Below are 11,928 nucleotides of genomic sequence, written 5' to 3' on the forward strand. Positions count from 1 at the left end.
GTCCCTGCTGGTGTTTCTGGGGGGTCTTGGTCCCAAGGGTCCCTCCCGGGAGGGTCCGGGGGGAGGTCCTGGGGGGTTCTTGGGGGTCCTCTCGATGCTCCTGGCGGGGGGGGGCGGGTCCCGTTTTATGTCCCCGGTGTCACACACACACACACACACCCCCCCCCCAAATCACGTGGCACCGGCCCCACGTGCGCCGCGCGCCGAGGGGCGTGGCCTCACGCTCCCGGCCCCGCCCACCACGGGAGCGCAGCACCGCGCCTGCGCTAAAAGAAGGGGGTGGAGACACGCCTGCGGATTGACAGAGCGAGAGGCCAATCAGCGCGCACAGCGGGCAGGTGGGCGTCGCCCCCGCCCCGTGGCCACGCCCCTGCACCGCGGGGACCGGGGAAGCGTCCGTGGGCAGGACCAGGGGGTCCCGGAGCCCGGGGGGGCCGCTGCACCCCCGCCCTGCTCATCCCCTTCATTAGCGCCGTTAAACCGGGTTTAACCCTCTTCCGGCCGCCCCCCCCACCCCGGCTCAGCCCGGATTAGGCTCCATCTGCCCGGCGGAGCCGCTGGCACGGCCCGGGTTAACCCGGGGGCGGGACGCATGGGCGGGGACCCCCCCCGGGGCACCCCCAGTGACCCCCATGTGCACAGACACCCCCACCAGGGACCCCTATGTACACAGACCCCCCCCCCGAGACAATCCCAGGGACCCCCCATGTGCTGGGACCTCCCGATTGCTCAATCCACCCTCCCCCACCCCCCCAGCAAACCAGGGTGCCCCTGTGCCCCCCCAGCCCCGGCACCTCCTGACCCCCCCGGGGTTTTTGGGGTCACATTCAGGGGTTAAAGGAACCTGGCGGGGGGGGGGGGCGGGTTTCTCCTGTGCAAAGGGACACATGGGGGGCTCGGGGGGGGGGGGCCCACAGGGGGCTCATGGGGGCTCTGGGCACACATGGGGGGTCGGGGGGGCTCAGGGGACACCGGCAGCAGCCGCTGTCACTGGTGATCACCGACCAATTTGTCACCGGGTCCCTAATCCCTCTAATTCGCCCCCATTTGCTAAATGAGATCAGTAAAAATAACCCGGGGGGGTCAAACGGGGGCTGGGCCCCCCCGCAGGGTCCCCCCCCCCCCACCGACAGGGGGCCCGGACGCCTGGGTCCCCTCCAGGGTCTCTCACCCCAGGATGGGGTGACACTGGGGTCGCCCCATGTCCCCCCAGCAATTAGCAACCCCTCATTAGCCGCTGCCATTAATGAGAGAGGCGGGGGCGCCCCCCCCTCATTGTCTGCTTTTGGTTTTAATTATTACAGTTTCATTTGTTTTAAAGCCTTTTCCTCCTCCGAGCTGCACGGGGTGGGGGGGGCACGACAGAGCTACGGGGGGACCTGGGCGGGGGGCAGCGGGGGGATGGCGGGAGGGGGGGTCCCGGCCCCCTGTGTGTCCCGGGGGGGTCTGTGCACGAGGACGCTCCGTGCACGAGGATGCTCTGTGCACGAGGATGTTCTGTGCATGAGGACATGTGGGAATCATTTACAGCGCATGGACGCTCCATCCTGGGATGCTCCGTGTTGCAGGGATGCTCCATCCCAGGATGCTCCATGGTGTATGGATACTCCATCTCAGGATGCTCCGTGTTGCATGATGCTCCATCCTGGGATGCTCCATGGTGCAGGGATGCTCCGTGTTGCATGGATGCTCCATCCCAGGATGCTTCATGTTGCAGGGATGCTCCGTGTTGCATGGATGCTCCATCCCGGGATGCTCCATGGTGCAGGGATGCTCCGTGTTGCATGGATGCTCCATCCCGGGATGCTCCATGGTGCAGGAATGCTCCATGTTGAAGGGATGCTCCATCCCGGGATACTCCATGTTGCAGGGACGCTCCATCCCAGGTTGCTCCATGGTGCAGGGATGCTCCGTGTTGCATGGATGCTCCATCCCGGGATGCTCCGTGTTGCATGGATGCTCTGTGTTGCAGGGATGCTCCGTGTTGCAGGGATGCTCCATCCCGGGATGCTCCGTGTTGCATGGATGCTCCATGTTGCAGGGATGCTCCATGGTGCATGGACGCTCCATCCCGGGATGCTCCGTGTTGCAGGGATGCTCCATGTTGAAGGGATGCTCCATCCTGGGATGCTCCACGGTGCAGGGATGCTCCATCCTGGGATGCTCTGTGTTGCATGGATGCTCCATGGTGCATGGACGCTCCATCCCGGGATGCTCCGTGTTGCATGGATGCTCCATGGTGCATGGACGCTCGGCGGCGCAGCGCTCCTCCACCCCGCATCCCCGCTCACCCCGCGCCGCGGCGGCTCCCGCACCACGCGGAGCGTCCCGTGCGCCGCGGGGGGGACGCGGCGGCCGCCCCCGCTTCACAACACCTGGAACTTCCAGGAGCTCTGGTCCTTGTAGTCCAGGCAGTCGGTGTTGAAGTTGAGCTTCCAGGAGCCCGCGGGCTCCTTGTACTCCAGGCAGTCGACGGGGCCGAAGCCGAGCCCGGCGCTGCCGTAGCCCTGCCCGGCCAGGCCGGCGGGCGATGGAGCCAGATGCGCGCCCATGGCGGGGGCTGCCAGGGGGCTGAGCGCCGCGCCGGGCGCCGCCAGCTGCGGGTGCATGGGGGACAGGTACGAGCTGCAGTCCAGGCCCCCGAAATAGGCGGCGGAGCCGGCGTAACCTTGGCCGTAAGCGGCGCTTTGGCTGTAGGCGGCGGGAAAAGGCGCCGAGCGCGGCAACCCCGGCGTGGCCGAGGCGGCCAGGGGGTCGGGGACCGGGGAGATGGACGCCGGGCTCCAGATGGACACGGTGGCGCCGGCGGAGCTGGGGGTGCCGGCGGGGGCGCTGGGGGGCGGCGTGTAGGGCCCCGGAGCCCCCGCGTCGGGGGCGGCGTCGCGGGCCGGGGAGCTTTTCTTCTTGGGGGGGCGCGCCTTGGCCTGGCCGCTGCTCTGCTGCTGCTGCTGCCGGCACTTGGCGCGGCGGTTCTTGAACCAGACCTGCGGGAGGGGAAACTGAGGCACGGGGGGGCAACGGGCTGCGCCCCTGGGGGGCAATGAGCTGCAGCCCTGGGGGGGCAATGAGCTGCACCCCCCCCGATGTGCAACGATCTGCACCCCGGGTGTGTGTGAAACAATCTGCAACCCCAGGGTGTGCAACAATCTGCACCCCCAGGTGTGTGTGTGCAACAGTCTGCAACCCCTGGGTGTGCAACAGTCTGCACCCCCTGTGTGTGTGTGTGTGCAACAGTCTGCACCCCTGAGTGTGCAACAATCTGCAACCCCTGAGTGTACAACAATCTGCAGCCCCTGGGTGTGTGTGCAACAATCTGCACACCCTGGGCGTGCAACAATCTGCAACCCCTGGGTGTGCAACAACCTGCAGCCCCTGGGTGTGCAACAACCTGCAGCCCCTGGGTGTTTGTGCAACAATCTGCACACCCTGAGTGTGCAACAATCTGCACCCCCTGTGTGTGTGTGCGTGTGCAACAATCTGCAACCCCTGAGTGTACAACAACCTGCACCCCCTGGGTGTGCACGTGTGTGTGCAACGAGCTGTGAACACAAGGCCATGCACATCCCCTTGCACGACCCTCCCCGTGCACGTGGGGCTTTGCACACCCATCCCTGTGCACGTGGGGCCGCGCACATGTGTGCACGGGGCCTCGCGCACCCTGCCGTGCACACACGGGGCCTCGCACGCCCTCGCACGCCCTCGCACGCCCTTGCACGCCCCTGGCACACCTGCACGCGGGACTCGGGCAGGTTGATCTTCAGGGCCACCTCCTCGCGCATGAAGATGTCGGGGTAGCGGGTCTTGGCGAACAGGGCCTCCAGGATGTCCAGCTGCGCCCTGGTGAACGTCGTGCGCTCCCGCCGCTGCTTCCGGGGGGTGGCTGCGCACGGGGGGGCACGGGGGGGGTCAGGGGGGCCCCCGAGACCCCCCCGTGCAAACCGTGCGATGCGCTGGTGCAAACACCCCCCGCTCCGTTTACCCTTTCCGTGCGCAAAATCCCTTTGTGACCCTCCCCTGTGCAAAATCCACGTGCACAGCCCTTGTGCATCCCACCCTTGTGCAAAACCCCTGTGCAAACCCCTTGTGAATCCCCACCCTGTGCAAACCCCTGTGCATCCCATCCTTGTGCAAACCCCCTGTGCAAACCCCTTGTGCAACCCCCCTGTGCATCCCACCCTTGTGCAAAACCCTGTGCAAACCCCTTGTGAATCCCCACCCTGTGCAAACCCCTGTGCATCCCATCCTTGTGCAAACCCCCTGTGCAAACCCCTTGTGCAACCCCCCTGTGCATCCCACCCTTGTGCAAAACCCTGTGCAAACCCCTTGTGAATCCCCACCCTGTGCAAACCCCTGTGCATCCCATCCTTGTGCAAACCCCCTGTGCAAACCCCTTGTGCAACCCCCCTGTGCATCCCACCCTTGTGCAAAATCCCTGTGCAAACCCCTTGTGCATCCCACCCTTGTGCAAAACCCCTGTGCAAACCCCTTGTGAATCCCCACTCTGTGCAAACCCCTTGTGAATCCCCACCCTGTACAAACCCCTGTGCATCCCATCCTTGTGCAAACCCCCTGTGCAAATGTCCTGTGCAAACCTGTTGTGCATCCCTCCCTTGTGCAAACCCCCTGTGCAAGATCCCTGTGCAAACCCCCCCATTTACCCTTTCCCTGTGCAAACCCCTTGTGCATCCCATCCTTGTGCAAAATCCCCGTGCAAACCCCTGGTGCATCCCACCCTTGTGCAACCCTCAGTGCATCCCACCCTTGTGCAAAATCCCCGTGCAAACCCCTGGTGCATCCCACCCTTGTGCAACCCTCAGTGCATCCCACCCTTGTGCAAAACCCCTGTGCAAACCCCCTGTGCATCCCACCCTCGTGCAAAACCCCCGTGCCCGCCCCGTGCCGCGCGGTGCCGTGCGGTGCGGTGGGTGCTCACCGGGGTAGCCCACGGCGGGGTGCAGCAGGTCCATGGCGGGCCCGGCCAAGCTCAGCCCGTTGACGGTGAAGTGCGGCTGTTTGATGTAGGACATCATGCTCGGGGGGACCCGCCGGGGCTGCGGACACCGGGTCAGCGTGGCACGGCACGGCACGCCGCGGCACGGCACGGCACGACATGGCACAACATGGCACGCCGCGGCACGGCATGGCATGGCACGGCACGGCACGGCACGACATGGCACAACATGGCACGGCACGGCACGGCATGGCATGGCATGGCATGGCACGGCACGGCACGGCACGCCGCGGCACGGCATGGCATGGCACGGCACAACATGGCACGGCACAACATGGCACGGCACAACATGGCACGGCACAACATGGCATGGCATGGCACAACATGGCATGGTACAACATGGCACGGCACAACATGGCATGGCACGGCACGGCACAACATGGCACGGCAAGGCACAACATGGCATGGCACGGCATGGCACAACATGGCATGGCACGGCACAACATGGCATGGCACAACATGGCATGGCACGGCACGGCACAACATGGCACGGCAAGGCACAACATGGCATGGCACGGCATGGCACAACATAGCATGGCACGGTATGGTATGGCAAACCACGGCACAGCACAGTGCAGCATGGCACGGTGACGGCACAATGACACACGGCACGGTGATGGCACAATGACACACGGCACGGTGATGGCACAATGACACATGGCATGGTGACACACGGCACAGTGATGGCACAATGACACACGGCACAATGACACATGGCATGGTGACGGCACAATGACACACGGCACAATGGCACAATGACACACGGCACAATGGCACACAGCCCAGCAGTGTCACCATGTCCTCCCCCCGGGTCCTACCTGTGTCCCTGCGGTCCCCGGGGCTGCGCTGTGGGGACAGGGGGACGCGGCTGGCACCGGGGACAATGGGGGACAACTGGGGACAGGGACCCCTTGGGGACAACTAGGGACCCCCATGCGGACAACCAGGGACCCCTGTGGGACAGGGACCCCCATGGGGACAACCAGGGACCCCTTGGGGACAATCAGGGACCCCCATAGGACAGGGAACCTGTCCCCAGTCACAATCACCAGCCAGGATGTCCCCTCTGTCCCCAAGGCAGTGGCTTGTCCCCAAGCCAGGGGATGTCACCAGGGGCTGGTGACCATGTCCCCAAGCTGGGGACGGAGCCGGTGGCTTCTCCACAACCCAAGGGACATCACCCTGGGGCTGGTGACCATGTCCCCAAGCTGGGGACGGAGCCGGTGGCTTCTCCACAACCCAAGGGACATCACCTTGGGGTTGGTGACCATGTCCCCAAGCTGGGGACGGAGCTGGTGGCCTGTCCCCAAGCCAGGTGACACCTCCCCGGGGTTGGTCACCTTGTCCCCACACCAAAGGCTGGCACCGCTGGCCTGTCCCCAAGCCAGGTGACACCTGCCCAAGCCGGGGACAGCGCCAGCAGCTCGTCCCCCCCCCCAAATGTCCCCGTCCCCCTCGGGGAGCCGCGGCGGCGCGTACCTGTGCGGCGGCGGTGACGGCGGTGGTGGCCGCGGTGGCAGCGGGGAAGCGTCCCCAGGGCGGGGGGAGGTTTAAGTAGGACCCCGCCGTGATGTCACCCGCCACCGCGATGTCACTAATCCCCGGGGGGGGTGACATTGGCCCCGGCCCGGGCTAATCCAGCGCTGCCGGCAATTAGCGCTCATCCCCCGCCGTGTCACCCCCCGTGTCCCCGGGGCGGGGAACGGGGGGTCCCGGGTGACACGGAGCGGGGGGGTGGGCGAGGCCTGGGTGTCCTCCTGGGAGGGGGGACAGGGACAAAATGTCACCCTCCCCCCCCTTGCTGCCATGGGGCTAATCCAGGGGACAGCTGCCACGTCTGAGCCCAGGGGACACGGGGGGGGGGGGGCGCAATTTTGGGGGGGCGTTTTTTGGAGGGGGTCAGCGTGGTGCAGAGTTTGGGGGGGCTGGGAACAACCCCCCCATGCAGTCTCCCTGATCCCCCCACCCCATGGGACACACAAACCAGTGGGACCCCCCAAAACCCCAATGGGACCCCCCAAACCCTTCAGGACTCCCCCCAAAACCCTTCAGGACCCCCCCCAAAACCCTTCAGGACCCCCCAGCTCCTGCTGCCCCACCCCCATGCTGTGCCCCCCCCGCCTCCGTGTCCCCAGGGCTGATTAGTTTGTTTTTCAGCCATGCGGATTTGGGGCTGATTAACCCTAATCCCTGCGCGGGGGGGGGATATCGGGGGGGCAGCACAGATGTGACCCCCCTGCCCCCCAACACCCCCCCCGGGGGGGTCCCCAAACCCCCACCTTGCAGGTTTTAATCCTGGGGCGAGGCCGAACCCCTAATTAAACCCTAACGATGCGAGGGGGGGCGGGGAAAGTGGCCCCGAAATGCAACTGCTCGTTCCCCTCGTTAGCGGTAATTGGCTTTTTCGGGGTCCCCGCTGCCCCCCCCCAGCCTGGGGGGAGGTTTGTGGGGGGGTGGGCTCCCATTTCCCTGTTTCTGGAATTAAAACGTGACGGGTGAACCATTTAATATGATCATTTGGCGATAAAATTCAAACGTAAAATCTCCGCGTTCAGATAAAAATCGCACCGTGTTTCTATAAAAATACCCAATTTCTATAAAAACACACGATTTCTATAATAATACCTGATTTCTATAAAAACACCTCATTCTATAAAACGGAGCCGTAGTTATAAAAACACAGTCAGAGGTTGAGAAAACACCTGTATTTCTAGAAAACATCTCTCTGTTTCTATAAAATGTATTTTACATGTATATAAACACCTATATTTTATAGAAGCAGAGATACATTTTATAGAAACGGAAATATATTATAAAAGCAGAGAGATTTTATAAAAGCAGAGAGATTTTATAAAAGCAAAGATAGAGCTCGATATTAAGGTAAAAACCCCTATTTCTGTTTAAAACCCAACGTGTGTTTTCTCTCCCTCTCTTGAGCGCCCCCAAAACCCCCATTTTTCAGGCCCCCAGCGCCACGTCTTGCCGGCGTTTTCGGGGCGGGGGGGGACACCCCGTCCTCAGGTGCCCACCCCCCCTCCAGGTCCCTAATCCCGATTAGGGTGGCTAAGGGGGGGGGCTCTAAATTTAACCCCGGGGTGTCAGGAACAATCACGTCAGCGCCGCGGGGTAATCCGGCCCAAATCCCCCCCCAACCACCCCAAAAAGGGGGAAAACCCCCCAACCCTGCACCCCAAATTAACCCCCCGCTCCCCAAGAGCCAAAGTGTCAATTTTAAAGTCCAGACGGGGGGTTTATTGATAATAAAGTGCAAGGGGGTTAATTAAGGAGGGCGACGCTGACGAACACTGATGGGTTCTCTTTATTCTGGGGTGAGAAACGCAGATGGGACAAAGATCCAACAGGAAATGAAGCCGGGGGCGGGGGGGGGTGAAAACGAGAATCCAAAGCCCCAAAATTCCTCTTTCCATACCCAAAAAAATACAGGTGGTTTGTGTAGAAAACCAGGGATTTCAAAAACTGTCCCCGCTCCCACATACACACACTTTTTAATATATATATATATATTTTTTGCAGCTTGGAAAGGAAAAGAAGAAAACCAAAAGTGTACAAAAAGGAATTGGGGGGGGAACAAATCCAAAGAAAAGTCTCATAAACCCCTCGGAAGTCGCGTGTTTGGTGGTTTTTTTGCTCGGACGTGGTGAACGGCGGCAGGAGAGACCCCGACCCCCCCCCAAAAACCCCATTCCCCGCGTCCCTCCCGCCGGCCGCCGCTCTACGCCCGCTCGCCGCGGATGCGCCGCGCCAGCTGGATGTCCTTGGGCATGATGGTGACGCGCTTGGCGTGGATGGCGCACAGGTTGGTGTCCTCAAAGAGCCCCACCAGATACGCCTCGCTGGCCTCCTGCGGGACACGGGCGGGCCCTGAGCTTTTGGGGACGAAGCGCCGCGTTCCGGGGGCGTTTTCGGGGCGGGGGGGGTCTCACCTGCAGCGCGCCGATGGCCGCGCTCTGGAAGCGCAGGTCGGTTTTGAAGTCCTGGGCGATCTCCCGCACCAGGCGCTGGAAGGGCAGCTTGCGGATCAGCAGCTCGGTGGATTTCTGGTACCGCCGGATCTCCCGCAGAGCCACCGTGCCCGGCCTGGGGGGAATTGGGTGTTAACGGCTGCAAAGTGGGACCCCCAGACCCCCCCAAACCCCCCAGAGGAGCCGGGGTGACACTGTTATAGTCAGCTGTATTTTGCTTTTGTCAACTGTATCCAAGATTCTTGCCTTCTCTTGAAATTTCACAGATGGTATACAAGGATTTTGCATGGGGGGGTTTGCACAAGGGTGGGATGCACCAGGGGTTTGCACGGGGATTTTGCACAAGGATGGGATGCACCAGGGGTTTGCATGGGGATTTTGCACAAGGGTGGGATGCACCAGTGGTTTGCACGGGGATTTTGCACAAGGATGGGATGCACAAGGGGTTTGCACAGGGAAAGGGTAAATGGGGGGGTTTGCACAGGGATCTTGCACAGGGGGTGTGCACAAGGGAGGGATGCACAACAGGTTTGCACAGGACATTTGCACAGGGGGTTTGCACAAGGGTGGGATGCACAGGGGTTTTGCACAGGGTGGGGATTCACAAGGGGTTTGCATGGTATACAAGGTTTTATCTCTTAGTTTGAGAGTAGGGAACTAAAATTAGTTCTATTAGTTCTCAGTAAGTCCTTATCTTATCTTGAACGGAAAGGATGTGCATCCAAGAAACCTTGAGGATGTGCATCCAAGAAACCTGAGTATTTTATAATGAGTATAGGAATAGTGCGCATGTGCAGTGACAAAAGGTGAAAAGCTCACGAGTGAAGAAGACTCCTTACTTCGTCCTGAAGACCCCTGAACGACCACCAGAGGACACTGCGCATGTTTAGAGCAGTTCCAAGGGGTTGCAACTGATATTGTGAAATAATGATGTAATCTGATGAATATGCAACACATACGTAGTAACCCTAATGAATATGTATGTAACCAAATTGTATAAATGTAGTGGAGTTCTGTTATAGTTAGCTGCATTTTGCTTCATAAACTGTATCCAAGATTCTTACCTTATCTTAAAAACTATGCAGGTTGTATATGAGTTTCATATTTTAGAGAAACTAAAAGTTAGTACTTATCTCGAGAAGATAGGATGTGCTGAGAAGGTACATTTACCATCATCCAAGAATTTAATATAATTTTGTGAAGAGTGCGCATGTGCTGTGATGAAAGGTGAAAAGTACACTAGTGATGAAGACTACTTACTTCATCCCGAAGACCCCAAAACGACCACCAGGGGACACTGCGCATGCTTAGGGTAGTTCCAAGGTGTTGCAACTGATATTGTGAAATAATTGTGTAACCTAATGAATATGCAGTATACACGTTGTAACCCTAATGAATATGTATGTAACCAAACTGTATAAATGTAGTAGAGTTCCAATCAGTGGTCGAAGCTTTGGGTGCGAACCCCTGGTTTCCCAGCACTGAAATAAAGCACCGCATAGAACTACGCCCGTGGTTATGTGTCCTGATTGCTAACAGTTCGAATTAGCGGCCGAAGCTTTGGGTGCGAACCCCTGGTTTCCCAGCGCTGAAATAAAAAGGTTGTGTGTGCTGTTTGCTGACAGCGCGGGGCCGGTACCTGTAGCGATGCGGCTTCTTGACGCCCCCCGTGGACGGCGCGCTCTTCCTGGCGGCCTTGGTGGCCAGCTGCTTCCTCGGCGCCTTCCCGCCGGTGGATTTGCGGGCCGTCTGCTTGGTACGGGCCATACCGGGCGCTCAGGGCCTGCCCAGGGGGAGAAGGCCGCGGTCGGCTCCGGGTGGCGGCCGTTCACGGGGCTGAGGGGCGGCCGGCTGCGCCCGCGGCCTCGGGGGGAGCGGCGGGCTGAGGGAGAGACGCCGGAGCGGCGGAGCCGCCGGCGGGCCGGGCGCCGGGAGCCCCCGGGAGCCCCCATGGCCTCACCGGGGCGGCAGCGCCGCCGTCTCCTCAGACTACAGCTCCCAGAAGCCTTCGCGCCGCGTCACGCGCCTCTCCGCCGATTGGCCGGTGGCGCCCAGCCAATGGGCTCGCACGCTGCCAACAGCGGGGCGGGGATACCGAGCCTCCCCGTGAAGACGGACGCGCCTCTCGGCCTATCCCCTCCAGGCCTTCCAGCCAATCAGTGCTACCGCCCACCGCAGCCAACCAACGGCCTGCGGCAGGCGGAAGGCGGGACTAGGGGGGAGCAGCGTCTCCTCAGACGACCTCGGCACCGGCCGCCCCCCCCCGCACAGTCCCCGCTCCCCCCGCCCCGGGCCGCCGTTACCGGGCAGCGGCCCCTCCGCCGTTACCTTGCGTGCCGGGCTAGCGGCGGCGCTGAAGCCGTTCGAGGTCCCGCGGCGACGCTCGTCGCTCGCTCTCGCTCCCTTCCCGCCTTTCCTGACAGAAAATGGCGGGCTCCCGGCGGGGGCTGCTTACCCGTCATGCACCGCGCGGGGGGGAGGTCGGCTGAGGTGAGGGGGCCGGCGCCATCTTGTCCCCCACCCAGGGGCCGGGCCTGGCGCCGGTGTGAGGCGGAGCTCCGGGCCTGGCGCCGGTGTGAGGCGGAGCTCCGGCGCCCCGGCCCCGGTCTGAGGCGGAGCTGCGAGCCCGGGGCCCCCCAGGGCCGCTCCCCACTTCGGGCGAACCTCCGCTGGAAGCCAAACCGCCCAAACCGCGGAGAAAAACCGTCACCCCCTGAGGCCAAAGGAGCGTCCGGGCTTTGCCGCCCTTAAATCCACCTTCAGGTAGCGCTTCACAAGTCCCTTCAGCGCCCAAAACGCTCAGATGGCGGGGAGGAGAAGCTTTAATGTTCTAATCCACCCGCTAGCGCTGGTTGGGCTCCCCGGTGTTGTGTCTCACCCTTGGTACAGTGCAAAGTATTAACTTAAAACACCATAATGAGGAAAAACAAGAGG

General features: G+C 61.7%; 2 protein-coding genes across 2 annotated transcripts; both read right to left on the bottom strand.

The window, feature by feature from the left end:
- Nucleotides 1-2,366: 2,366 nt before the first annotated feature.
- On the bottom strand, nt 2,367-5,030 carry LOC309452145 (homeobox protein otx5-like; the record flags this gene model as incomplete). The annotated part of the gene is made up of 3 exons (XM_082076821.1): nt 2,367-2,984; nt 3,729-3,880; nt 4,934-5,030. The coding sequence occupies 3 exons, from the start codon at nt 5,028-5,030 to the stop codon at nt 2,367-2,369; spliced, it is 867 nt and encodes a 288-aa protein (XP_081932947.1).
- A 3,282-nt stretch (nt 5,031-8,312) lies between these two features.
- LOC309452142 (histone H3.3A) lies at nt 8,313-11,482 on the bottom strand. The gene is made up of 4 exons (XM_082076818.1): nt 11,323-11,482; nt 10,634-10,777; nt 8,956-9,109; nt 8,313-8,873 (listed from the first exon to the last, which is right to left on the bottom strand). Exons 2-4 carry the CDS (start codon nt 10,759-10,761, stop codon nt 8,745-8,747), a joined length of 411 nt encoding a protein of 136 aa, XP_081932944.1. The 5' UTR covers nt 10,762-10,777; nt 11,323-11,482; the 3' UTR covers nt 8,313-8,744.
- Between the last annotated feature and the right edge of the window lie 446 nt (nt 11,483-11,928).

This window comes from Streptopelia decaocto, assembly GCF_964273445.1.
Source record: "Streptopelia decaocto genome assembly, contig: HAP1_SCAFFOLD_684, whole genome shotgun sequence".
NCBI lineage: Eukaryota > Metazoa > Chordata > Aves > Columbiformes > Columbidae > Streptopelia > Streptopelia decaocto.